Source organism: Poecile atricapillus, chromosome Z (assembly GCF_030490865.1).
Source record: "Poecile atricapillus isolate bPoeAtr1 chromosome Z, bPoeAtr1.hap1, whole genome shotgun sequence".
NCBI lineage: Eukaryota > Metazoa > Chordata > Aves > Passeriformes > Paridae > Poecile > Poecile atricapillus.
In genome coordinates this window covers 53854847-53882015 of record NC_081289.1, presented here as the reverse complement: position 1 = coordinate 53882015, position 27169 = coordinate 53854847, and the positions used below count along the sequence as shown (strand labels likewise).

Below are 27169 nucleotides of genomic sequence, written 5' to 3'. Positions count from 1 at the left end.
AGATGTGACTCTCAGGTTTGGATTTCATTCTAAGGACTAAACACCTAAAATGTAGGGACAGCAGCACCAAGACTTCAAACCTGGGCTGGACTGCACAGGCCCTTGTTTCTAAATATCTACTTTCTGCAATATGCAGTTTTAAACTTTCTTGGTTCAAGTAAAAATCAGTTGATGTTCACTGGCACCTAACAGATGCAATATAATAATCTAGATACATAGTGTACAACAACAGAGAAATGACTGTATTACTGGTTACTCAGTGTCCACAAGTGCAAGGGAGGGTAAATAGATAGGTAAGCACAGGCTGTCTATTTAACTAAAAGGATTTGTCACGCACTGAGAATATTGTGGTCATAGACTGAAACTATAGATTAAAAATTTTGAGGAGTTACTTAATATTACTTGATAAATGTCTTGTTGAAGTAACTATCTATTCTTCAAAATTGGTATTAGAGACTGTTAAAAACTTAATCATGGTATTTGTACATCTCTCCTTGCTGCAACACCAGAAACCTAGTTACTGAAGTCTCTGAAGTTTATCATAAGATCATCAAAAATTTTGTAAAACGGAGCTATACTTAAAAGTCTACCTTGAATTCAAGAAGCAACTGACCCTCCAAGAATTTCTGAGTAATGGTTAAACCAATAGCACACTGATAGCAGACACAATTGAGTCTTACTCTTCAGCACAACTATCGTCCTCCCTTTCTTTAATTTACTACATGGTAAGACCATCACAAGCAATGTCAAATCAAACTTCTGTTTAATAACTAAAAAGCCTGACACTGGATGGCAGCTTTGATTCTCCTAAATGAACAATTCTGTCAGATTTCACAGATTGTGAACTGATGCCCCATTTTAAAAATATTTAGGAATATTCTGTGCTATCCTTTACTCCACCATGCATCTCCAGCCCCAGAGAAATATTGAGGGATCTCCAGAGTTATCTTTGGAGAAATATAGCTCAAAGGCTATATAAGCACATATATATATGTATACATAAATGCAGATAATACACTCAATTGGTGACATAGTTTTGTAAATTTTCACAGAATATAATTTCAATCTAGTTGAAATGTATTTATTTTAAATACTCTCTTAAAAAACAAATGAATGCTATACCTCATATTCTTCAGCTTCACTCAGTTCAGGAATGAGGTCAGCCTCTATAAAACAAAAATACACACCGTATCATCCACAATTTTAAATAGACAGAATTTTGAATTCTGCAAGGACTCAACTGATTAATTAATATGGTTATTGAGACCATGTCTAAGATTTTTTTGTAGGATTGTGTTTGGAGAAGTGGCCAGCTGCCTGGATCTACAAAGGGTAGCAGTGCTCACTCATCTAGACAGGACACATTCACTCAGACACAACAGTTTTGTCTGGCTCTGTTTTGATACCATTGGATTTGCACTTTTGGAGAAACCACATATTGTCTGGGGAAAGCCAAGTTTACAGGAATGTTTTCAGTGAGAAATACAGCTTAATGCAAAAATACAGAAGACAGAAAAACCAGTAAGTGTGGGGATCAACTATTTCTCTACATTAAATCTGAAAGCTCTGAAGACACTATTGTAAAATAATCTGTTCTCTAATTTTCATATAGAAAATTACTTATTTGTGCACCCAGACTTGGACTTAGGTTCTAGAGCAACAGCAATGCCATCACAGTCATTCTGCAGCAGGCTGCATGCTCCCAGGGTGGCAGACCAAAGAGACCCACACCTCCCAGTTCTTACAGCCTTTTTCAAACTCCCACTCTACTTGATTTTATGTAAAGACATGAATTTTTTTTTTCCCCCAGAAAAAATGCCTAAGAAACAGGTATTGCATGCTCTGTGAACTACTCTAGAGGCTTTTGAAGCATTCCCAATTTTCAAAAATAAAAAAACAGTTGAAACATGTTGAAGAAGTTAATTTCCCGCAACCCAGTTGAAAATCCATCTCTCCAAATTTAGAGGTAGCCTTTTGCCCTCTTTCTCCCATTTTGGCCAAATCCAATGTTATACTTCTGAAGGTGGCCAGCAAGAGAGGCTTCAAAGCAGGTGGAAAGAAACATCCACCTCTCTGGTAGGAACTGGCACAGGTCTCTAGTGAGGAAATCTAGCACCCCTTCCAGAGCACTAATGCACATTACCGCTCCTTTGGTCCACAAAAAGGTCCATACCCATTCTGAGGCTTTCTAAGGCTTTTTCCTAAGCCATGTTCTAGCACTCTGCCTGCACACAAGGGGTAACACATATTCTCAGGGCTGATTTGCACTAGGTGAAAATGCCAATCTCTTAGTCTGGAGAGCAATTCTAACAATACCATCACCCAGAGCTCCATGTCTGCATTTCCTCCACAATTCCCAAAAGTAGTTTGTTCAATACACTAGCATAAAGATGCCATCTCTGTATTTCTCATTTTTGCAAAGTCAGATGGGGATCTATGACTTAATTTGTATTCTCTTTGGTCTATCCATATCTACCTTTCAAAACAAATTGAGATGTGCTATATACAACATACACTAGATGAAGTTTATCAAATGAACAAGCTCATACAGTATTATTTGTAGGTTATAGCATGCGAACAAATTTTGACTAAGCAACGCTGCACAAAATCTTCACTAATAGTCCTCTAGTAACAAACATCTATAAATTACCAAGTACAGAATTGACCTTTCTTTAGCTAAAGAGATAAAAAATTATCTTACCTCTGACTCCTGAGGCCTAGGAGGCTCTGGGGCAGGGTGGGGAGGGGAGCAGAGGGGAGGAAGGGGTGGATGAGATAACAATATTCCCTGGCTTCTCAATGATACAAATCAAATATTGACATTAGCCTGAATGCCTTCCCATAATAGACCCACACCATGTACTAGGTATTCAACAGATTTCTCTGAAATATGCTTTCAGTACAGAGAGATTCTGTCCAGTCTTTTTGTGGTCACTATTCTTGAACTGAGCTTTAATCTGACTCAGTCAGAAAAACAAATTGTACTGATTGTGCTAGAGTATGCAGTAGGGCACATGCTCTCAAATTCCACCAGCAGGAAACTACAGCTTCTTGCTGTTTTCTCATGGGAGAGGCATTAATACACATATACATATACATACATGTATACATATATATACATATACATATGTATATATATATATATACACACACACATATATATATATATACACACACATATATATATATATAACCTGTTTATTAACAAAACCAGTAAATCTCCAGGAACTTTATGAAGAATATTTAAATTTAGATGGTCATATAAAATTTATTTGTCAAAAGTATTAGAGACACACACTTACAGAAGTTCTGTTAATCCTGCTGCTGAGCTTTCATTTGACAGGAGATTACAGAAATATAACATCCCCCATCCAAGGTGAAGAGCCACACCCTCCAAAAAATAACCCATTGATGTAGGTTGATGAACAAGCTTGTTTATTTTTTCTGGAACCACATATTGATTATTCTATAGTATACATTTTAAAATAAAATAATAAAATAATTAGAGTTCTGTAGAGGCCTTTTCATAGTCCATTTTAATGACAGATGAAGAAATGGTAGAACACATACAGAAAAAGACAACAATTTCCCTACATTTTTTCAATGGAAATATTTTTAAAATCTCTTTAAACAATATGATTTATAGTCATAGAAAAATGCATACAACATAAACTCTTTTCATCTCTGTACTGACTTATGTAGTAAATGGCATGGCAAGAACAAAATTAAAGCCTGTTTCTTTTGATTTAATTAGTTTTCATATTTCTACTTTTATCAGTATAAAATTAGGAAAAAAGCAGCCCCTAAATCAGACATTTAATATATGCTTAGTGCTTTTTAGGAAAAAAAATCACAAAGACGAGTTACAAAGAAGTTGCATAGTTAGACTCTCACAAAGCATTGCTGACAGCATGAGCTGCCAGGCAGGAGACAGCATTTGAGAGCTATATCCCAACATGTTGGGGTTTTTTTTGACAAACACCGACTGAAGTCTACACAAAGGAATAGGAGTGGGGAGTTATATTCTTATTTTTCCTTTCCTGTGTCAGCAAAAGCATGCAAGTACCACCAGTATTAGCTACACAACAAACTACTGCACAATCTTCCATTCTATACAGAAGTTACCTAGAGAGTCAAAGCACACATTTACATAGTTATTCAAAATCCAGTTCTAAAACCAGATGAAAAAATTTGTAAATAAAGTTTGGATTTTCATCAAAGCTGATTAAAATACTCTGTACATGACTCCCTAAATTTTTAATGGAAATTCTGTAGCTACATTGAGTAGTGCATTTGTTGGCTTATACTAAGTGGAGACTACCTGGAAAAAATTTTAACCTGCACACACACTGTATTACAAGGTGAAAGGCTGCAATTCTGAACAGTTCAGGAAAAACCCAAAGAGCAGAGGTCTCCACTATGGTGTCTTGCCCAATGCCATTACATTACACTCCTGAGGCTTCCACAAACTGAAGCAGAGACCGTGGCCCCAAAGAGGTCCTTCATCTTACAAAACATTGCTGAGAAGATCATCCTTGGATCTGTGGATCACCAGAGCCTGCAGAGCCCTCACTAACCACATGGGAGGCACCAGACTGGGTGGGGAGAAGGCATGAGAAACACTCTTTTGCAAGGATCTCAAAAAGGGAAGTCTAAAACAACAGCCTTGAGCTTTTTGAATACCAGATCTCATTAGAAGTGGCCATTCCAAGGACAGAATTCCTCCTGGAAATGGGCCCATCTAAAGGCTCCGCATGACTCATGCCTTGCTTTAACTCTTAGCAGGAAGACTAATTGATCTGGAGGTGACTGTAGCGAATTTCATATTAATTAAACTGGATTATTCAAAGTAATTCTTGAAAATGAAAGATTGAATTATGCTTTATGTGTGACAACTTTATTTCATGTCTTCATGGTGAAGATAACTTTTCTTTCATAAATTCCCAAGCAGGAGCTCCAAGAAATCCCCTTTTGCCTCAAGATCTACAAAGCAGATCACAAAACCAATTTGATGTTACAGTTGTAATCAGCAAGCTGCTCTGAAGAAATCTTTCTTATTAGATTTCTACATTCTCATGTCTGTTGTCTAATATTAGGTTTATTATAATTAAATATTAAAATATTTGAAATATTTAAATAAGTTAATTCAGGTGTAAATAATTAGTAGAAGTAGCAAATAAATATTAATATTAGAAATTAATGGACGGGGTTTTTTCATATTTTAAAATTGTATCTAGAGTTGACACAGCATGTAAGCAACTTATTTATAGAGCAATGTACACTCTTAGAAATTATACTTATTACACGAGAGGAATTTTTCCCTTCAGTTTTCTTTATTCAATGCTTTCAGAGGTACCACTGTGGAAGTGCCAAAGTAAAAGAACCAAATTAGATTTAATAATTTTGTGTCCATGTCAGATAGGAAGCATGTCAATGACACTTTTGTGTTTTTGTTGTTTTTTTTTTTTTAAACAGGCAAATAGTCGTTTCAGTATTTAATTTTTATTTAAAAGCCTCACTTTCTTTTTATTTGTATTGTTTAAAATTTAAAATATCAAAGTAAAAATTAATGACTTTTTTATGTAAAAAGGCTTGAGAGTATCAAATCTTCAGCCCGATACATAACATTTGTTATAACAAATATAATACAGTCTGAAATATAACATTTATAGTACCAAATTCTCTTGTTTGAGCATACAAATCTCAGAGAAATTTCTGCTGATACCGGAAGCTGAAGTTAATTTTCCAGTATGCATTTCTCTCACTTTTCCATCAACAGAAATGAATGCAAAGCCCCTGTTTTGCATGACTTGAGCAGGGATGCTGTGCTGGGTGGCTGGACCTGCGCTGCTGGCCAGCCACAGGATGCCCAGTGCCTCATCATCCTCTTGCTGAGCCTGTTCCCCAGCAGCACCTGCTGGTGCCACAGGGCCACTGACAGTGCTCACCCAGCCCCAGTGCTCCTGGCTCTCTCCCTGCCTCTGCACCCTCGTCTCCTTCCCAAGGGAGCCACGGAACACAGCGGGCGGTGCACAACTCATCCTTACAGCAGGGATACAGCAGGAGCAGCAGCAAGGGTGGCTCTTCCTCTGGATATCACCTACCCTGGACTTCATTTTGCAGTATGTATTTTCAGAGGTTTTACAGCTGTGATTGCAGCACTGTACTGACTTGATTTGTTGAGCTGTTGCTAAATGATGATAACACTATGCTGCTTATTTGCCATTCCTTGTGGAAATGGATGTGGGGTGCGTAGATGAACTCTCATCTGAGAAAACTCTTCAAACACAAACCCAGAAAATTCTGGAAAGTAAGTGGAATAATATACTACCTAAGAGCTGGATAAAAGGTAGACAGACAGAAGAGGGAAATGTAAGGCAAAATGTCAGAACCTTGCTGTGGACCTCTTAGAAAATTAAAGAGAAATAGGTAAATTTTGGTAGATACTAACCCAAGATGTTAGATACTAACCCAAAATACAATATTCTTAATAGATGTGTTTGAAAGACAAGTTAAATCTTTATTACATGTGTATGTACTATACCTGGTGTGGTGTCCTCCTCCTACAGACAAACCCACATTACCTTTTTACCCTTATTAGTCCAGAATTCATGTGGTAGAGATTGTTGAGAACCACATTCTCTCACACTGTAAAGGAATGTGGCTCCCTTGAAAAGAAAAACTGGCCTGTTTTCCCAAGTTCACCATAACATCACCAATGACCTTGCTGTAGCTAAACAGACATACATAAGCATAAAACTGAATTTACAGAATACATAAACAAACAACAAAATCCAGGCCCTCAGATAAAAAAAATAGCTCCAAACATGATCAAAAAACATTTGACTTTTTTCTATGATTAATTACAGTGTTCTTAATTAAAAACAGAGGTCTCACTCACTTTCATAACTGAATCTGATGCAAAAACTTACACTGAATTTAAGGAATTATTAAGGACAAAATCAAGCTTCATGCTATAGTTTCAAGTTATTTAATATTTACCAGCAGGCAGAAAAAGCAAATCTGGCTGTGAAATCGTTAAGATTTGTTTGTTAGGCCTTTGGATTTTTTTTGCAAGGCAGCATTAAGAAGCAAGGGAATTCCAACATCACAAGTCTTTTGAAATCAAACTCCAAGTATTCATAAGAAATCAAATTTCAAAATCATTAATATAGACTTATAAATCATATATTGGGGTTGTCTTGCTTGATTCCTTAATGCTTTGGCTGTGTGGATTAATTTTGAGAAGATGCTCAAACCATAAAGAAATAATACCAAACATGGTTTTATTTCCCTACATATCTAAAAGATATACTTGTGAGATTTGAAATCAAGTAGGTTCTTTTCAGAATATTCTTAGAATTAAAAAAATTAACATGCAGTTTTTTATAGGTAATGCTTAAAAGGAATTGACGTAAAATATCAGTAGCAAGGGACATGCTGAAGGTTAACTGCAGCGATTTTGAAATTTCATTTTGGCAGAATTTGGAAGTCATACATTTTAACTGGTTTGCAAACAAACTACTTCTTCAAATCCAGATTTTTCAGCTAAAAGGGATCACTAAACTCAAAAGACCACTTACCTGAGTCCTCTAAAGGCATATCCACAATGACTTGGTCACTGTATTTTCCATACAGACCATTAGAGCAAACAGCAACTATCTGAAGTACATAACTTGTATTGGGCAGCAGATTATTTAGAATAGCCCCCTAAAAGAAAAAAACACATTTAATCATTTACTTGCAAGTAAGTATCAAGTATTTGAAAATGTTAATTTTTTTAATAACACATTTTTCTTATGAATCATAAAGCTCCTTTCTTCTTATATTATAATGTGTGCTTTTTATATTTTATTGTCACAAATGGTTTTCAGTCAAATTAAAAAATAAACTTTTACAAGTGACCTTTTACAAGGAGGATACCAAATCAAATAACTATTTAGAATTAAACACAAACTTAGGAAATATTATGTGTGATGAGTCTTAAAAGAGGGTTAGAGGAATAGGCCTCGTTAGTAAAACACCAGGAAGCTGTATTCAGTAATTTAGTATTTATAGCAGCATAATTGAATTGAATCTCATTAGTTGCTCCTCTAGGTCATTCTTTCACATCCATAAGCAATGAAGTACAGATTATTATTAATTAACAATGGATTTTATGGCTAAGGAGCTCTGTGATTGACATGGTCATGGCAAGTATAGGCAAATCAAAGTAGCAATCTGTAGAGTTTCTCCCTGTTATAGACAAGAGAAGCTTTTCCTTTTGTTTTAAATTATCTTTGTGGCTTTACAGCCAAAAATTGAGATACTCTCTCTTCAATCAGCTCCCAGCTACAGTTCAATCCATCACAATAATTAACAGTCAGTTATTACACCATCATCCCTTTTTATGAAACTTGAAGAGTTTACTGTTACCAAGTCCTGATACCCATCTGTCAGAAACTCATGCTTAGTCTGGTCTTCTCCATCCAGCTGTTGATAAAAGACAGCAAATCTCTCAATTGTGGTGTCGTATACTACGCGAGGTCTTTCCCATGTAACAAGAAGACTAGTATAATTCTTTGGATCAGATTGAACATTTTCAGGTTCTGAGCTGCAAACTGGAAGAAAGAAAAGAGGAAAGAATATAATATTTATTAAACAGTACAAGTAACTCAATTAAAATCCTGAGATACTTCCTGAGAAAATTAATGAAAGTCTTTATGTGTGCCTCACTTTTAGATTTCTACTAAAATATTTGAAATACCATGTCATTATAAACAGAATCAGTATTTTAACACTAGATTTCCAAAAGCAAGTAAAGTTGAGGACTGACTCTCCCCTCTCTGCCTCTTACACCATATTTTGTGATATATTAGTATCCAGTTCCTAAGAAATAAAATATAAATGATAAAACATAAAGATTCTTATATGTGTTCTGGGAATCAAAAACTCTCAACAATTCTGTCTTTATGGCTCTATCAAAGTAGCACTAGAAAAGCTGCATATTCTCACACTAGCTATAATAGATTAATCTACAGTAGATTGTTTTTAATGGTTAAAGGTAAACCTATCACCTGAATTTCCCCCCAAGGATGTTCGAATCTTTTTATAGTACCAAAAGAAGAAAGAAAAGGCAAGTAAGAAGAAGCTAAGTATTACTTTAGCAGTAGTCATTTCATGTTCTTATATTTTAAGGCTTGTTATCATATTTTTAATTTGACTTTTGCATAAGCAATTACAGTCATTCCCTATTTGGAATAAATGAGGAAGCATTTTTTACATCTCATAATGTGCTTAGAGCACTATATGAGCATATAGAAAAGACAAGCGAAAAAAACCCCAAACAACAAACTATTCAGCTAATTAAGAAAACAAGCACAGACCCTTTGGAGTACTCTAAAAGGAAGCAAACACCAAGATGCCTCAATGCTTTAGGGGACAATGCTGCATTTTGAGAAGTGCTTCAGCTTTGCATTTTGCCACTTAAACACAAGGGGGCACTCAAGCCCCGTCCAAATATTTATTAAACTATTCCCAGGGAAGGTGGGCAGTTCTGAGCAGCCTCCGTCCGAGCCAGTCAATGCAAAATAAACAGCAAGGCTTTTTAATTTTTGTGTTTGTCTGTGTAAGCTAATAGTAGAGGCAGCGTTAGTCTGTGTAATTTAGGTGAATTCTGTTGCCAGGTTTTGAATCTACTGTGCTGTGTAACTGATATATCATTTTATTAATTATAATTATTTTAATTGAGGCAAAGGAAGCGCAAGTTTTTAACAAAAAATAAAATCTCATGTTGTGTCCATTCCATTCCATTTAACTCCATTCCTAGAATTTTTCATTCCTTCCCATTTCCACCAGAAGGCACGGAGAAATCATTAGACCAGCAAAGATGATTCCCGTTTCAATTCTGAACATTAAGACTAATAATTTAAACAGATTTCATTATTTTTCAATTAATCTAAAGACTCCTCAGCTATTTCTTTTCAAAGGTGTTTAATATTCCTGTCAAAAAGCTTTTTTATAATATAAATAAGCTTCTCTGTACTCCAAATTCTTCTCTACAGTCCTCTTTCCTTCCTTCATCTTTTTTACTTATGAGTGAATTTGGTTCTGAAATCTCCATCTGTATTCAGACTCATACAGCAGTATAATAAAACTTTTAAAGGTACAAGGTTGGTGCTTCCAGTGTTATTTCTTTGTTTTCCTTTCTCCCTTTCCAGATGGTTCTTCTATTTTTCCCACAATAAAGGAAAAAGTTTTGTTCTCCTCCTTTTGGTTTTCAGCTCAGCTATGACTGACAATATTACTACATGACAATCACCTACATATTATTTCACTTCCATTCCCACAATGTTTTCTCTTGCCCTTCTTTTAATGTCACTTCATAAATCATCCTGCGGATCCCTTTTCTTTCCTACCAGTCAGTAGCACAGAAGTACTTTACTCTGCCTTTTCCCATTTTCCTTCTCCAGAGACTAGAAAAAGAAAGGAGACCACATGACAACATACCTAATAAAGTACTTCTGCTGTGATACTGACTTTTAGAAAATCTGAGCACACTGATTGCAAGAAAGGGAGTTCTTGAGTCTGTCACTAGCCCGAAGCCACAAATATTAAACTGGATTACAAGTCACAAGCAGCAAAACACAAACGAGCGAAAAATTCACAGGAAGTCAGAGGCCTACTCAAACCCCTGCTGGACTTGAATTCAAGTCTCTGCTTTCTCCAGGTGAATACTTAGATTCTGGTTTTGTGTATCACATCACGTTGTAGTAAAGCATCTATCTTTCCTTACTCTTCTGTGGAATAAAATGCTACCCATGTAACTTAGGAAATTTTAATCTAAACTTAATTGCACCATGGGGAACCACTAGGGTACACCAGCCAAATCATTGCCAAAAACTGCCTCAGCTATATTTTTGACCAGAAGACCTTTATAAGCTGCCCAAATTTGGCTTTCCCCCTCCCCCCATTTGTTGTTTTCTTCTACTTTTAGTTAAATCTATGTTTGAGATTATCTTTTTATTTCAACTTTTCAACTGCTGAAGCCATGAAATCACTTGATTTACATTCAGATATTCAGGGGCTTTGCAGACCCCTGAGAGTGTGTGGCAAAAAGCAATTTTTTTAGATTCCAGATCTACACTCTGTCTATAATGGAGGTGGAGCAGCACAGCAGATACGTGCCAGGCTGACCTTAGCTGGCCACCAGGTGCCCTCCCAGACACTTGCCCACTCGGCCTCCTCAGCAGGGTGGGGGAAGAAAGTAAGGTGAAAAAGCTGATGGGTCAAGATAAAGACAGAGATTGCTTGTAACTGCCATCATGGGTAAAACAGATTTGACTTGGAGAAATTTATCACCAATAAAAATAGAGTAGGATAGTGAGAAACAAAAACAAAATTACAAAACCTCCCCACCCTTTCCTTCTTCCCAAGCTTGACTTTACTCCGGATTCTTCCACCTCCCCAGTCCCAGTGGCATAAGGGAATATAGAATGGGAATTGTGGTCAGCTTATAAGGCTTTGCCTCTGCCACTCCTTCCTCAAGCTGTTCCTCTGCTCCAGTGTGGGGTCCCATCCACAGGACACAGACTGTAATGAATTTTTCCAGCCTCTGTACAGTCTTTTGGGAACAGACTGCTACACTGTGGGTCCTTCCTAGGGTCAGAGACCTGGCAGATCATCTGTGCCTGCACGGGCTCCTCTCCACAAGGCACAGTAATGGAGTTTCCACAGTCTGCCCCAGGACAGGCTGCCTCACCATTATCTTCACCATGGGCTGCAGGGGAATCCGTGCTCTGCTACTGGATCTACTCCCCTCCCCTCCTTCTCTCACCTTCTCACATCTCCCTCACTCCTGACTGCGGTGCAGCTTTGTTTTCCCCCCGGGCTCTGTGAGAGGGGTGTCTGGAGGCAGCTGGAACTGTCTGTGTCTGGCTGGGGGCAGCCCCGGGCTCTCCGCAGAGGCTCCCCTGTAGCCAGCACTGCAATGCCTGGGCACCAACACCCCACACTGCCAGTGACAGGGACCCACACACGGCTGGGAACCTGAGAATTCACAATGAACTCATGTGGGCTGAGGAGAGGGAAAGGGTAAATGCAGATTCCTGACCCCATGTCTCACAAGAGAATTTAACTAAGACAGCTGAACTTTACGTGGTTGTATTTCTCATGGGAAAACAGGCTCAATCATACTTTCTATCAATATATATTGTCACTCTTGAATTTTAAGAACCTATTGTTTTCTATACCTTACTAAACCCAGGAAGATAAATAAGAATTAGGTTTCAGCCTTTATTCCCAGGGCTTTAATAGAAGGGTGAGCAGATGGAAAGTCACCCAATATGCCCAGCAGCCACCACAATAGTTCTCAGGTTTACAGGAATAAACAATGATTTTTATTATGAATGGATTTGCATGCCAGCTGAGGTTGGTGGAGGTTAAGCATGCAATTTCAAAACACTTTTTTTTTAGGTGAATCCTCAAGTATGGCTGCAAGGATTAGTTATTTTAATCTTCTTAAATTGCTACATACATATCGCATAGGGAAAATTATATATATATCACTAGGCATGGTTGGGGAATGAAGCATCTCCCATGCCCTTAGCAGGACTGTGCTTGTACACCAAAAATGCTGGGGATGTCACTGTGAGAAAATTCCTGAAAATATTTTGAAAATTCCTGAAATTACTTTATTATGGAATAGAAAGATTCTTCTAGCTTTTCTAAGAAAACTTAGTTCTACTTAAGAAATGTCATGTATTAATTACAGCAATAAATCAAGCAATAGGCATTACCCTATTGCCTAATGAGAATCTATACTGGATGCAACAGGAGAAAGCTGCGATTCTAGGTTTCACAATACAAATTAATTTTTCAGTTACCTACCTGAGTAATAATCAGTCTTGGCATTTCTCCTACATCCTCTAAAGGGATTAAAAAGATTATTTTTTTTCTGTCAACTACTATGCAATATTAAACACAAATAAGCCTATTGACTTAGAGACTCTGGCATTTGTGTTACAGCTCTCACATCTGAACATTTAAGTTTAATGATTCCTAGGGTTTTTAAATTTTATTTATCTTAAAATGGAGGCAAAAATATAAACACTTCTCTAATGTTCTACACTAAACAAATCCTATAGTTGCATTTATGTGTTTCTATATACAGGTGTGATCACATAAATACGTAAAAGTACATGTATGAAAACATATTTCTAATCTGGAGAACACCCATAGTCTGTGTTTAAGTCATCTGTTTATGTCTAATTAAACACAGTTCAGTGAAATTGAGTTAAAGAATCTACAGGTATTTCCATCCAAGCAGCAATATAGTGCTTCCAGTTGAAATGTTTCCTATATATTCTTTTGTCCTTGTTGGTATAGGAACCAGTGACTTCTATATTTAGTGCCAAATCTTGTTTCTCATTACATTTTGTACTATTTTGGTCGCATAACCTTCACAAACTTCCCTGAAGTTTTAGGTAAGACTGAGAACAGAATCTGGCTTCTGGAAGTCTCTCCGTCTATCACTTTCTAAGCAAACGACACAAAATTAATTTGGTGACATCACTTCAGTCCCTGTTGAAAAATCATTTACACTACATGATAAAGAACCAATAGGTTTGTAAAACAAAATAATCTTGCAGTCTCTGAAAAGGCAGCTTTGTTGAAGTATGAAACACATTAAAAGGGCAGTGTAAGGAAGCTTGAACTGACGTGCTCTTTAATGAATGCTTGGTCAAGACAAGCATTTAATTTTCCACTCCATTTAATCTGACATGTTTTATGATTGCTGTTTTTTTCTCTGAAGTGATAGATTTATGACTAATAACACAATGTGCTACTTTCTACACAATTTAAAATAAGTAGATACTTGGATGAATCTTTTACTAAAAATTGCCTTTTAACTTGTAAAGAGAGGAATAACTATTCAGTAAGTACCTGCTTCATGAATTTCTTCTTGTCCAGTGTAAGAGGAAAACACTTGCCCGAAGAACTTATATTGCTGCTCTCTGAAGTTGTTTTGCAGGTAATCCATCAGCATAACATAGCCAGACTGCTGCATTGTAAGCACTTCACAGAATACAGCTAACTAGAAGACAAGAGGAAAAAAAGAAGTTAGAAGTCATAAAAATCGACCAGATTCCACTAATAGGCAAAAATTCTGGGGAAAAGACGTTGGATGAAGTCTCATGGTTGAGTTATCCTGCATGGCACTGAACTTTTGTTCTTCTGTACTATCAGTATATCTAATGGTTTATTCCACAAGTATTTCTCAACCACTCTGCTGTTGGAGCTATGCTCTCCTCAGCATTACCTGGGGGTGGCTGGGGGAAAATCCTAAAAGTGTTTTGTACTCCTCTTTATCTGAGCTCAAAGTCCAGACAGCCTGGAATATGTTCTTATCCCATTTTAAGATAATAAATTGCTCATATTCTAGTAATAAACTATAAAAAAGTAATAGATAACAGAATTAATATATATACCTTCTAATTTAATGGCTGCACTAAAAACTTCTAACTAGATAAAAGCTTTGTTGTTGGGCTGGCAATGAATGCCAAGAACTTCTACCATATACATGGCAATTGGTTTTCTTTGGTATTATACATAATTCTTTAGTTTTACTACATTAAACAAATTACCTGGTTTTCAGAAATACTTATGGTATCTTTAAACACAATCCATTCAACTGTTTCAGAGCATGGAGGAGCTGACAGAGACCCATTATAAGTGTAATATTTGTCTGTTGCATTTGGCAAGAGGTTCAGCAAAATAAATGGTTCTAAGGCGGCCTGTTTTCCTGAAAAAATTAGAAAGAAAAATAGAATCAGATAGTTAAAATACTACAGAAGCAATTAGTAAATACAAATCACACTCCAGAGAAGGACCACCATTATAGGAACATGCTAATTTAGAGGCTTTTCAAAATTTAATCTCCAGAGAGACTAGCATACAAATAAATCATGAAGTCTTTTATTTTGTTTGAAAAAGTTTAGCTCAAACCCAACTTAGTTTACTTGAGAAGGTGCACTAAGTTACTCTAGCAACAAATAGAGTAATTTTAGTATATTGGTTCACAAGAATTTTCTCACCGTAAGCTTATGTGCAAGGTACCAAACCCTTGTCTCACTCTTGAATTTCAAAGAAAAAAAGTTTCTTAAATCTTTGTTCTAGGTCTCATCATGTGTCTTCAAACACTCCCCCAAATTTAAATCAAGTTGTTCAGTTTTATGCAGGATCCAAACTGCCACAGAAAATCACTGCCTGGGGAACTGTTGCCATTTTAGACCTGAGGGTTAATATTACTCATGATTGCACATTGGAATGCATGAAGTAGAAACTTCTCTGAGTTCCACAGAGAGGAAAAAAATACAGGGATTGAATTAAAGCCTTTAGAGAAGCTCAAATATATTAAGCCATAGATATAAAGTAAGAGTGTAAGTAGTTTTAAGTAGGTAGAAATATACCTTAAGTGCCTTAAGAAACTGTGTTAGCTAGTGAAAAGCCCTAAAGCCTAGTTTAAAGTTCAGTAGTGTTACCTTTTACAGATTTAACTTAGTTCCAGACATAATGAAAACACAGGAAGAACACAGATTACATTTCTAGATAGGAAAATTTGAATTATAAATGTAAACAGATAATGCTGTATACGTAGAATTTGGGTAAAGCTGACACTACTTTTGTGCATTAAGAATTAAGCTTAGATTGGTGTAGAAAGAATGTATTAGAATCATGTTTTTAGCTGATTGGCTGATTTATTAATATAATCCTCTGTACTGGGGTGAATACAGCACCATCATCATCATCATACCCAAAGAAGAAGAACTTCTGCAACTGCTTCTGCTGCCATCCAGACCAACAGGACTCTAGCTGGGAAGCTGCTGCTCAGAATTCAGGACTTTAATACTCTGAACTCTTTCCCTTTGAGACTGATGCATTCATACAATAAATACCTTTATAGCAACCAACAATTGCTCTTGTCTCCTTGGGACCCGGAGACCCCCATGAGCCACTCGACAATTGCAGAAGAAGAATTTCTGTGGATCAGAGTTCTCTTTTAAATGGTGATAATATAGTGAAAAACTGGCTGGGTACCCTGCCAGCTGGGAGTAAGCATGAGGGATTGCTGGAAGTCCATCCACAGAAAGCTAAGTGTCTGCTAGTATGGCAGTAGGGTCCAGCAACAGAAATTGGCATAAATGATAACAACTTCAGCAAGGCAGACTTTTTTCAGTCTGTGACAATTATCTGCTTTACTGTCTGGTGTATCCAAAAGCTTTTCACAGCTTGCAATACTGTAGATCCATATACACCTTATTTCATGCTATAGTTACTCATTTCAAGTTCCTCCCTAATTGTAAAGTATTTACTTCTGAATATCTAATGAATTTTCAGACTGTGCATTCTCATGCTTTTACAGGTATGTTACTTCTTTAGCCTTGTACAGATTTCTGAACTTTGTCTTTGTAATTCCTTACAAATTTGGTGAGAGCAGCAAAATGCATTAACAGTTGACTACAGGGGACTGATGCTTTTCTTCTCTGTGGTGACTTCTCTGCCAAGTTAAGGTTTAAGAGCTGACTTGTCTGCCCTCTCTTACTCATGTAAGGAATGAAGAGGAATGTTTAGCAGCATCGAGCAAATCACATCTTTCCCTTTGTCCTGTCAAAATGTTAATCAGCCTTCAGACAGAAGCTTTCATTGCTATCTGGTATGTGTCTAGTTAACACATTCGTCCCTCAGTGTGGAGGCTCCGAAGCCAAGGGCAGTAATGGTGTGGAAGGAGGCCTCTGATGTATGAAGTTAAAGTGTAAAGAGAAGGTTTTTCCCATAACGAATAGAAGGAAAAAATAATTTCCCATAGTTCTTTGCACTGCCATTTCACTGTACCCCAGTTATACGTACCCAGCTGGCCTGTGGGCCATCCTTCTCCTTTTTACCTTCTATGTCCTTCCCCTAGAAAGTTCTCCCTTCCCTGTGCCCATTAGCCCCATTTTGCTGCAATCCTCTGCCCGTTATCCCATTGGCTCTCCCTCTCCCTGACCCCTCCTATGCACCACTTTACCCTGTTCCTATTGGACCCTGACCCTCAGAGCCACCCCCTCAAACCCGTATATATCCCTGGACCCTCCATTGTTCCCTGTCTTCATTCCTGGACCCCTTCAGTGTGTCACTGCAATAAACCCCACTGGAACTCTATACAAAGACCCTTCCTGGCTCTGTGCTGTTGCTCATCTGTCTGTGGTGTGCTTGTGAGTGTGTGTGTGAGTGTGATTGCAGCCTGCCCAGAGGCCTTCCTCCCCAGAGACGCTTTCGGGAAGGTAGCGTCACCTGACCATCACCACCCAATGCTACACCTCAGCAAAAGTGAAGTCCATTTTATATAGATGGTTTGGGACATGAAACTTCTCATTCATAACAAGAATCCTGCCATACATTTTTCAACTTTGGATTTTAGAATACCCTTTAATGAGACTGACAGCCAAGATTCTCAAAATCAAACACCTACAAAGAATAATAAAAACCAGAAAGTTTGTCTAGAAGGAACAGCAGTCCTCCTCTGCAGAGCTTGAGAAATCAGCAACTGTGATTCAAATAAGCACAATACAGATATGACTGACAAGGACAATTCATGTATATCACAGACAAGGAGAGATTGTGTTCTTTTCTTCAGAAGAAACAACTTGGTTTAGTCATGACCTGAATTTCTTGAGCTCATCTGCATTTTATTCAGGAAAATTGTATTCTAAGCATTGTTGAAGTGCCATGTAGTGGCTGTATTGTGAATCTTGCTGCTGATAGTTTTACAGCTCCTTTGAGGCTGTAGGACATGATCTGTCTTGATGTATTACTAGTTCTCCTTTTTCCTTCACAGAAGATGACCCACAAAAGTAATGAATTTTAACTACTTTATATTTCCAACTCCTAAGTCTTTCTAACTTAGGAAAGATGTTTCCTTTTAATCTTGTTGAATAGTGTTTGTTTTCCAGAGGAAAAAAGAAATCTTGATTTTAATGTCATACTTTTGAAAGCTTTTAAAACAGCCTTTTACATTCAAGAACCATTATATAAGGGAAAACTGAGACAAGGTTTCCTTGAAGTCATGGACATGATGTAAAAATATATCCCTGTTCAGGACAGTGCTCTTTCATATTTATTTTCCTGCAAATACACCATGAAACTGAGTTAGAAACATAGCCCAGATCTCTTTGTGTACCACGCTGAAGTTCATGTGTCCCACTTAGCAACCGCTACCAATACAATATATTCGGACTATTTGGGATTTACACAGAAGCTACTGAAAAATGAATTTCTCTTCTCTGAGTCTATTAAACACTGACTGTCTCACTCATGCAAGACCCTTCTTGCATAGTTACAACAGTCTTACCTGGCTTCCAACCTGATATAAAAATCCTGACATATATGATTAAGAAGACTTACATAACAAATCAGATTTATCTGGATTTAGCATTTAAACAGTTACAAATTTCTCATTATAGTTATATTTATTAATTTACGCTTCTGTTGTTACAAACAGTCTTGGGGTAAATTAATCAGAAAAACACAAAATATTTCAAGTTGGAAGAAATGTATGAGGATTATCAAGTCCAACTCCCTGCTCCTCACAGGACTACCTCAAACTAAACGATATGACTAAGAGCATCATCCAGATGCTTGGTGCCATGACCACTTACTTCTCTGGGGAGTCTGTTTCAGTCACAGATCACCATCTCAGTGAAGAGCCTTTCCTAATGCCCAATCTGAACTTCTGACACAGCTTCATCCCATTTCCTCATGTCCTATCACTGGTCACCACCAAGATCAGCAAATGCTTCTCTGTTGCCCCCCTTAAAGAAGTTGTTGACTGTGATGAGGCACCCTTCTCCAAGCTGAACAAAGTGACCTCAGACACTCCTTGTCTTCAAGACCTTTCACAATCTTGGTTGCCCTTCCCTGGATGCACACTAATAGGCTGATGTTCTTACATTGTAGCATCCAGAACAGCCCTCAGCACTCGAGGTGAGGCCCCAGTGCAGAGCAGGGCTGGGCAATCCCCTCCCTCACCCGCCTGGCCATGCTGTGCCTGATGCCCCCAGGACACTGCTGGCCCTCCTGGCTGCCAGGACTCAAATTCACCTTCCCATTAAACCAAACCCCAAAAATCTTTTTCCAAAGGGGTGATCTTCAGACTCTCACTCCCTGGTTTGTATATATAAACCAGGATTACCCTTTCCCAGGAGCAGAATCTGGCACTTGTTTATGTTAGATTTCATGTGGTTTGTGATTGTTCAGTTCTCATCTATCCAGGTGACTTCTGTAATTTCTAACAAAATAACACAACTGAGCAATAGAGCTCAATGCTCCTCAATGTCTTTAATGTTTCATAATCACACTGAAGTGGAATTTAGTTAATCACTAATCAATAAAACATGGAGGCAAACTTACCAAAACGACTAACACTATCTACTCCATTAATGATTGGATTGTAATCTGGATTATCTTCTAGTCCAATCTGTTAAAAAGAAATTGCATATTTTATCAGTACAGGCTTCACAAAAAAAAACCCCAAAAATTGAAAGTTACCATTTACCACCAAAACTGTAGATGATTTAAAGCCAAGTAAATTTATTTTGCTCATTTGCTTTTCTGCAAGAATAAATTACAAAGATACATGCAATTTTTTAACTCAATGATCACACATTGGAACCAGTTAAATTCAGTTTGAACATCTGCTGTATGATACAAAGATATATTTTGTTTACCTCAAACAAAATTGATAAAGCTCTTAACTTTCCACTTCCTTTAACTGCCTCTTCAAAATCTGTAAACTGATCTGCATCATAGCAGTAGATTTGCATCTGCAATTAAAAATGAATTAAAATGTTTTATATAAAAAAATGTAGAAATTAAAAAGTACAATTATTTATATTCCCATTTTGAGAAAAAACAAAAATCCAAAGAAGAAAATTTAAACAAATGTAGGGATTTTTTACCTATCTCATTTGAGCTATCTGAGGATGAAGAATGGAATTAATCAGCAATTAGCTATGTAAAAACAACCTCTCCTGGAAAACTATTAAGGATGTAGGAATTACCCTTTCAAGAAGCACAATGCTTTCCATGGATAGTATGGTAAGCTAACTGGACGCTTGGCTTAGAGTGCTTGGTGAAATGAATATTTACATCAGTGATCAAACATGAATATGTCAAGATATCCCTACTGCTTCTGCCTTGCAGTAAGTGTAGAAAAACATCAGTAATATAAGATTACCAGTGACTTTGAAGAAGATATGGAAGAGATATTCTCTGTGATGCCTTGTCAGGACAGATGGAGTGTGATTGGGAATTTTTAAGTGGCTAGTGAGGTAAAAGGAATGACACTGTCCAGGGACTGCTCCTGGCTTACCACTCTTCCCCATGTATAGGCCAGCCCTGGCACTATTGCTTTGCTTTCTCATACAAATTCAAAATGCTTGGAATGAGTAACAGCACAGTGTCCTGCCACAACTGCCTCTTTTAACTGGAAAATGACACAACGCCATGTCAAGGGAAGAGAGTTTGGCCTTTGTGCACCCCAGGAAGAGCTGCTCTTCTCCTCCATCCCACTCCCATGCTGCTGCAACCCATTCTGCCAAAGCAGCCAGGGTGACACGGGCCTGGCTGCCTATCAATGCAGCTGCACCCAGGACCTGCTCACATAGCCCTTCACACCACTGCCAGCTCTTTGCAGCTCAGCAACATGGGCCACACTTGGGATCTGTAAGGCCCAGTAGCTCCCACGGGCTCTCAGCAGAGCCCTGACTTTGAGAAGTCCATTTACACTTTAAAGAATGAAGTGATGTGGAATACGATGGGCCAAATTTGTAGGAGCTTAAGATTTAGTGGGAGCTTTGTCGGATTAGCAGAACTGACACCTAATATCATCTTAGTAGATGGGAAAAAACACAGTTTAGACATTCTCAACATGTCACTAACACACATTACACTGCCTTTCTAAAATGCATAATTTATTCTTAATTTGGATTTAAGTGAATGATTATATTTGCAATTAGATTTAAGAGATAAACAAAGTAATTTTGTAGAGTAGTAATGTTGCAGAATGTCAAATCATTGAAATCATCAAAATCAATTCTATACTTTACCTCAAGAGGAAATTTTTGTCCTTCTAGGCTATGTTCTGATCCATCTGATGACGCGTTACATTTTCCCCAGTGAAAAGTGATCTTGCTAGCTTTGAATATGGTGTCTAACCCACCTCCACTCACATAATAATCACTTGTCAGGTTAATTTCCACTGAAAAAATTAAGAAGGAAAAACAAGGAGTGTCAATATAAAAGCCAGCCAAGGCATCTATAAGTCTTGTATTTCAGTATTAGGTGCTAGAAGTTAAATAAGATATGCTTATTTCTCTGTATTTCATAAGCAATTTGATAGGCAATTGGTTACCTAAACTAAGTAACAAGTGTGGTAATTGTCTGTTAGTGTGGAGAATATGTTTCATTTCATGCTGCAGTTCATAAGAGTAATGAAGTGTGCTTGGTTTCATGTTATCTGAAACTAGACACAGAACTACATTAAAAGGCTCAGAAAGGTGGTCTAGCCACTAACTGGCTGTCTAAGAAAATAAATTCCTGAAGTACATACCTGAAAGGGTCTGTGTTTCTAACCGGTTTCTCCAATAAAAAGGAAAATACACACCTGCCCCCCATTTTTACCACAGTTCTATACACAAATCATGGGACAACATGACAGTCCTAGGAGTTCTAGGAGGACTGTCCTGACATAAGCCTCCTTAGCTGTGGAGCTGTCTCTCATGGGAAAAAGCAATGACAGGTCTTCAACTGGACATAATTATAGACAAACTGTAGATGGGACAGAGGATTTGTCTTCTGGAGAGAATGATCAGGATGGGATAGACTGAAGCCCCGCATTTTGGCTTTCTCATCTCCAGCAACTGTAAACTGCTTGATCTCTTGATAATACAGCACTAATGGAGCTCATTTTCACTACATTCCTTTCCTCAAAACCATGAAGACCATTTAAACAAGCTTAGCAGTTCCTCATATAATATCTGGATTGCTGTAGATGAGAAAGAGCTCAGTTCACTTTTAAGGACTTTAAAGAACATTTTCTCAGGGGCATCTTGAAAAGACAAAGCAGTATTTATCTCAGCTAGTAGGGCAGGAGAGAAGTGATTTGTGTAGTGGTATGTAGGAAGCACGTGACAGAAAGAACAGAAATTAGGAGCAATGATGCTAAACTGAACTGGACTAAACCAAGCCAAACTAAATTAAACTAAACCAAAAAGGCTGATCTAGAGGTCCCACTGGAACGGGTAGAAGGTCAAAGACAGTTGTTAAGAGATACCTTTCTCCACATCTATGTCCAAAATAAGGAACAGTACTTCTAACAAGCAGCTTTCAGTCACTTCTTTCCTGGATTTGTAAGTGGTTGTAAAAATATTTGTTTGAAAATTTTGATGACACTGTAAGCTTTTTTCATGGCTGGGAAAAACAGGCACTTGTAGGTATAAATCACTTCTTTCTAAAATGTATTTCTAAGATTGGTCAGACAAATCAGAACACAAAAATGCCTATTTCTCTTCTTTGACTGTTAGGAGGCATCTATGTGAGTAATTCAGATGAAGTTTCTGTATTGTATGTCTTCATGTGTAGGTGAGATGAATCTTAACCTGTGAAGTGCTTTCAGATAAGTAGGTAATTTATTCTTATTTTTAAAAAATCTTTTTTGCCTACCCATTACAGACTCTAGATATATAGTAATAATTACCATAATTTCACAGCAAATGTCAACTTACTGTTTAGATTTAATGATGTGTCCATGATGGGATGATAGTCATGATGTGATTGCTTTGGCTATGTCTGTCCATGCACATAATTTTGTTTGTGTGATTTCTGTTTCATTTAGCTACTGTCATCACTTTATTTTGTTTATTCATTTAATAGATAAATTCAGAATGCACCAGTTAAATGAAATTAAAATGATACATTAAAAGTCCTCAGTTAGTTGTTCATCCTATATCACTTTTCAGCCCTTTTAACTCCAAACATGAAATCTGACTTTTTTACCTGTTTTGCCAGTGTTGCGAATAAAAGTATCTTCCAAAGTTTCCTTTTCCCATCCATGGAATTTAAGTTTCTTCAGATTCACATTAACTTGGGTAAGGTCTTCATCTATATTAATAGGCGATTGTTTGGCACCATTACAGGCAGAATATTTCTTGCCCCAGTTCTTTTGGTTCAAAGTTCCTAGAAATAAAAATATGTGGGGTAAATACATTTAAATCCAAACTGGCATCCATACATTTTTTATTGTGGTAATGTTAAAACACAGTTTGCAGTCTGAGATCAGAGGACGTGCCCTTCTTTTAGTCTTTGTCTGTAGCAATATTTTGCACACCTATCACTAGTTCCTACCTTCAGCAGTTAAGTCACACTCTGGGAACTCTAGACATCAACACATACATTCTTACAAATCTCTAAGGACAGCATAAAGCAACAACAAAACCCTTATGAACAATGTATATTAAAAAAAAAAAAAAGCTTTGAGATTAACAGAATCAACATGCAAAAAACACATGGGAATTGCTGGAAAATGATCCTATCCAAATAACTTTTAATCATACCAAAGTTGACGTTCCTTTTGCCCAATGAAGTAATCTATCCAGTAAGGATTTTAAATATAAAGAAGCAGTAAGATGTTTTAAGAATTTCTTACATGGAGGGGAAAAGGTAAACTGATTTTACCCCGGAAAAGGAAAAGAAGATGAGTGATGCTCTGTCTGAGATGTGGCTGTATGGCCCAGCTGCACTGTGGAGGGCTGTGTGCTCCCACTCCAGCCGTCTGCTTCCCTCTGCAGCTGCCCCGCAGAGAAGAGCTCCTGCAAGAGCCTTCTCCAGGACACAGGGGCTGCCTGGCTTTTCTCTGGGGCCAGTCCAGACACAAGACAGGGACAGACAGCACATCCTTCACCAAAGACTTGATTATTTTCAAGAAATGCACAAATACTGCACAAATCAGTATGTTGCAGTAGCAGCAGCTCTGACAATCTTTTGTTTATATAACATACTAGTATAAATAGAACTATATTTTGTGTATGTTAATGCACTTGAAAACATACAGGATATTTTTCCCTGACAGGGAATTCTGGCAACACTTCAAAATGCTAATTAAAACCAAGAGTTAACGACACAGATGTAAGAAAATGGAATTACTTCAGTTAACTTCCCACTTACTAGTAGTTAAGAACTAATATTAGTGTCTGCAGTGCGTCTATTTGAATTCTACTAGATACGTTGAAATAAATCAATGCTCATTTACAGGCCAGTATGCCACATCCAAGTCTATCAGTGAAGATTTGCTATCTTGTACTCCAGGCAAGGACAGCTCTCATACTGCACTCAGAAAACTCATAGAGGGAAGAAGATATGCAGCCAGTCCTGTAACCATGACAATTGGCAGTAATACAAGATGCTCACCTGGATAGCCAGCTAGAAACAAACCTGAACTAAATTATTGAACAAGTTAAGTGAGTTACCAGTGTCACCTTGCTGCATCAGAATTACTGCAGATGGTATACAAATACATTTACTGCCTGCAAAGAACAAGAGAAGAAACTGGCAGGCACAACAGTCAAACAACCCAAAGGCAGTTCAAGCCACAGGCTTATGAATGTCAGCATCCTAGAATTGGGGGCCTAAGCCTTGTACCAAGCAAGCACTGGTCCCACTGGAAATGGCACACTGCATGTGTCATTTCACTCCTCCTCCTCCTTTAGTTGTCAGTTATAATTCACCACCTGGAGAAAGAATGCAATATCCTTTCAAAAGAGAAGAATGGCTAATATTTAATCTCTTTCAAAAGTGTCCCTTAAGAAATTCTGAGCTCAAGTCAACGAATACTTGGATATTAATTTGCTCAGGTCCTCTATAGTGAATTTTCTAACAAATATTGAAGGCTTTTCACATCAATAAATATATATGTTTTAAAATATAAATTAGAATATTATTAAAATAACTTTTAAACAGAAAAGCCTCCAAACAGTAGGACAGAAATAGCAACTCTCAGCTTGCCCTGTGCATCGTTGCAAACAGGCTCCTGTTTCCAGGTCTGATTTCAGGCAGCTCAGTGATTTTCCAAGCTGCAGGAAACTCTTTAAAGCTCTCTCTGGCACATTTCTGCCAGTTTGGGTTGAGACAGCTGCCCACGTCCATCCCTTGGAGTTAAGCTGCACTCCCTAGTCCATGCTCTATTTCTTTTGTTCCTTTTGCCAAAGCCAAAAACTTCCCCAGACTCCTGCAGTTGCTCCAAGGCAGTAGAAATCTCCGTTCTCTTTCCACTGACATACCCAATCCCGTAGCTCACCTGCAGTCTCTCCAGAAAACCATCTTTTTTTTTTCAACATGCATTTTTTGTTATTCTGCTCCTCCCATCACTGACATTAGAACTGAATGAAAACACTACTCTTTTGTTTTTCTAGCTACGGTGCTTTTGGGAAATTTCTTCCATGCTTCTTTTGATGAAAGACATTATTGTATTTTTCATCTTGTCTTTAAATTGTCTACTGTCTATGATTATGTTCAATAAAAACAAGTAAATTAAAACTAGAGAAATTATAACCTCCTTCCAGCTTACACAGTTTTGTATGTTGTGGTTTTGTATGCAGAATTTAAGTTCTTCAACTTGGTAGCCATTACTTGTGGCTCAGTGTTTAATAAAGTCCTAACATGCATCTTGTGACAAAATTTGCAATCTTTGCTCATCCCAGAAGACAGTGTGTAGCTGTAGCATGGATAAAAACCCGTGGAATAAAATGTACAGGAAATCAGTGGCAGGGTCTGATCTGGGGCAGGAACAAGGGGAATCCCCTCAGGACTGGAGTCTGAGAAGGAATAGAGAATTGGAGTCTGGTCATGATGATCCAAATTACATTTGAGCAGCAAAGTACATGTTTATGCATGAATTCCACAAATGCTGGAGCAGATATTGGGTGTGTATATTCGCAAATAGTGCTGAACGATACGAGTAGCTTTTTGGAGGGAAAGAGTTGAGGTTGAGGACCAGAGGTCCATATCAGATGTTTTTCAGGTTTTTACCTCAGTCTAGCTCTGTCTGGTCCCATAGGCTGAATGTCCATTGGCTACTGAAGGGTATAAGGTACTCTCCTGCAACACAATTCCTGTTTGGAACCTGTTAAGATGAACCCATACCACACTCTGAGACAACTCTATCTTGCAACCCAAAGCTTAGTAAGTGGAGTGCAGACAGGAGATTTGCTTCAAAAGTCCACTCCTGATCTGAACTAAAATGTAAACATAAATGCATCTGGTGTAGGCAGCAGGTGGTGGAACTGCTGCAGTTTACATGACTTGCTGAAAGCCAAAGTAGAAGTGCAAGAACTGAATGTTTTTAAACAAGAGCAGATTGTTTTACTATAGGTGTTATGATGGAAATCATAAATCAAAGCTGTGCCAGCCATTTTGAAAAATATTGTTGAAACTGAGCTTTGAAAATGAATTTTTCCAAACTGTGCTTCGGAAATCTGAGGAGAACAAAAATATGAACAATATATCTTCAAGAGAGTGCATGCACAGAGGAAGAATGTTTGTCAAAGGTGGCAGACCTGAAAAAGTAACTGTCAATTCACAAAGAATGGAAATAAAACTGAACAAAGTAGATTAAATGTAGGCCTCCCTATACCATAAGCTTTACCACTTTTGTCCAGGGCAGAATGTCTGAAGAAAATTTTCCTAACCTTTCTTTTTAGGAAATGTTGATATCTAACTCTGCTCCTCAACCTTAGTCTCTATGATTCCACTCCTACAATGAGCATCCAGTTCTCCTTTTGGCTTCCACTTCTGCTCTCACTAAAAGAAAGAAAGAGAGGTGCTGGAGTGTGTCTAGAGAAGGGCAACAGAGCAGGTGAAGGGTCTGAGGTCCAAATCTTATGAGAAGCATATGAGGGAGCTGGGGCTGTTTAGCATGGAGAAAAGGAGGCTTAGGGAAGACCTTTAAGGAAATGGATGTGAATCCTAGGGTTTGTTTTATAGATGAAAGACATCAGAAATGAGAGATGGATTCTTTACTTAATTTCTTTCTTTCCATTTTTCATCAGCATTTGCTTTCATGATGTTAAAGTTACTTCTATAAATAAAGATTGGACAC

The 27169-nt window shown here is 37.6% G+C and overlaps 1 protein-coding gene across 1 annotated transcript in view; it reads right to left on the bottom strand.

Annotated features, from left to right (window-relative positions):
- The window catches only part of LOC131572576 (receptor-type tyrosine-protein phosphatase zeta-like), a 131885-nt gene that overhangs the window by 35533 nt on the left and 69183 nt on the right, over window positions 1-27169 (bottom strand). The window contains exons 3-11 of the mRNA XM_058825826.1: window positions 23074-23253; window positions 21126-21277; window positions 19746-19841; window positions 19429-19495; window positions 14625-14782; window positions 13924-14074; window positions 8416-8600; window positions 7584-7710; window positions 1123-1166 (exon numbers count right to left, since the gene is read on the bottom strand). Coding sequence (XP_058681809.1) covers window positions 1123-1166; window positions 7584-7710; window positions 8416-8600; window positions 13924-14074; window positions 14625-14782; window positions 19429-19495; window positions 19746-19841; window positions 21126-21277; window positions 23074-23253 — 1160 coding nt within the window. The remainder of the gene's footprint in view (window positions 1-1122; window positions 1167-7583; window positions 7711-8415; window positions 8601-13923; window positions 14075-14624; window positions 14783-19428; window positions 19496-19745; window positions 19842-21125; window positions 21278-23073; window positions 23254-27169) is intronic.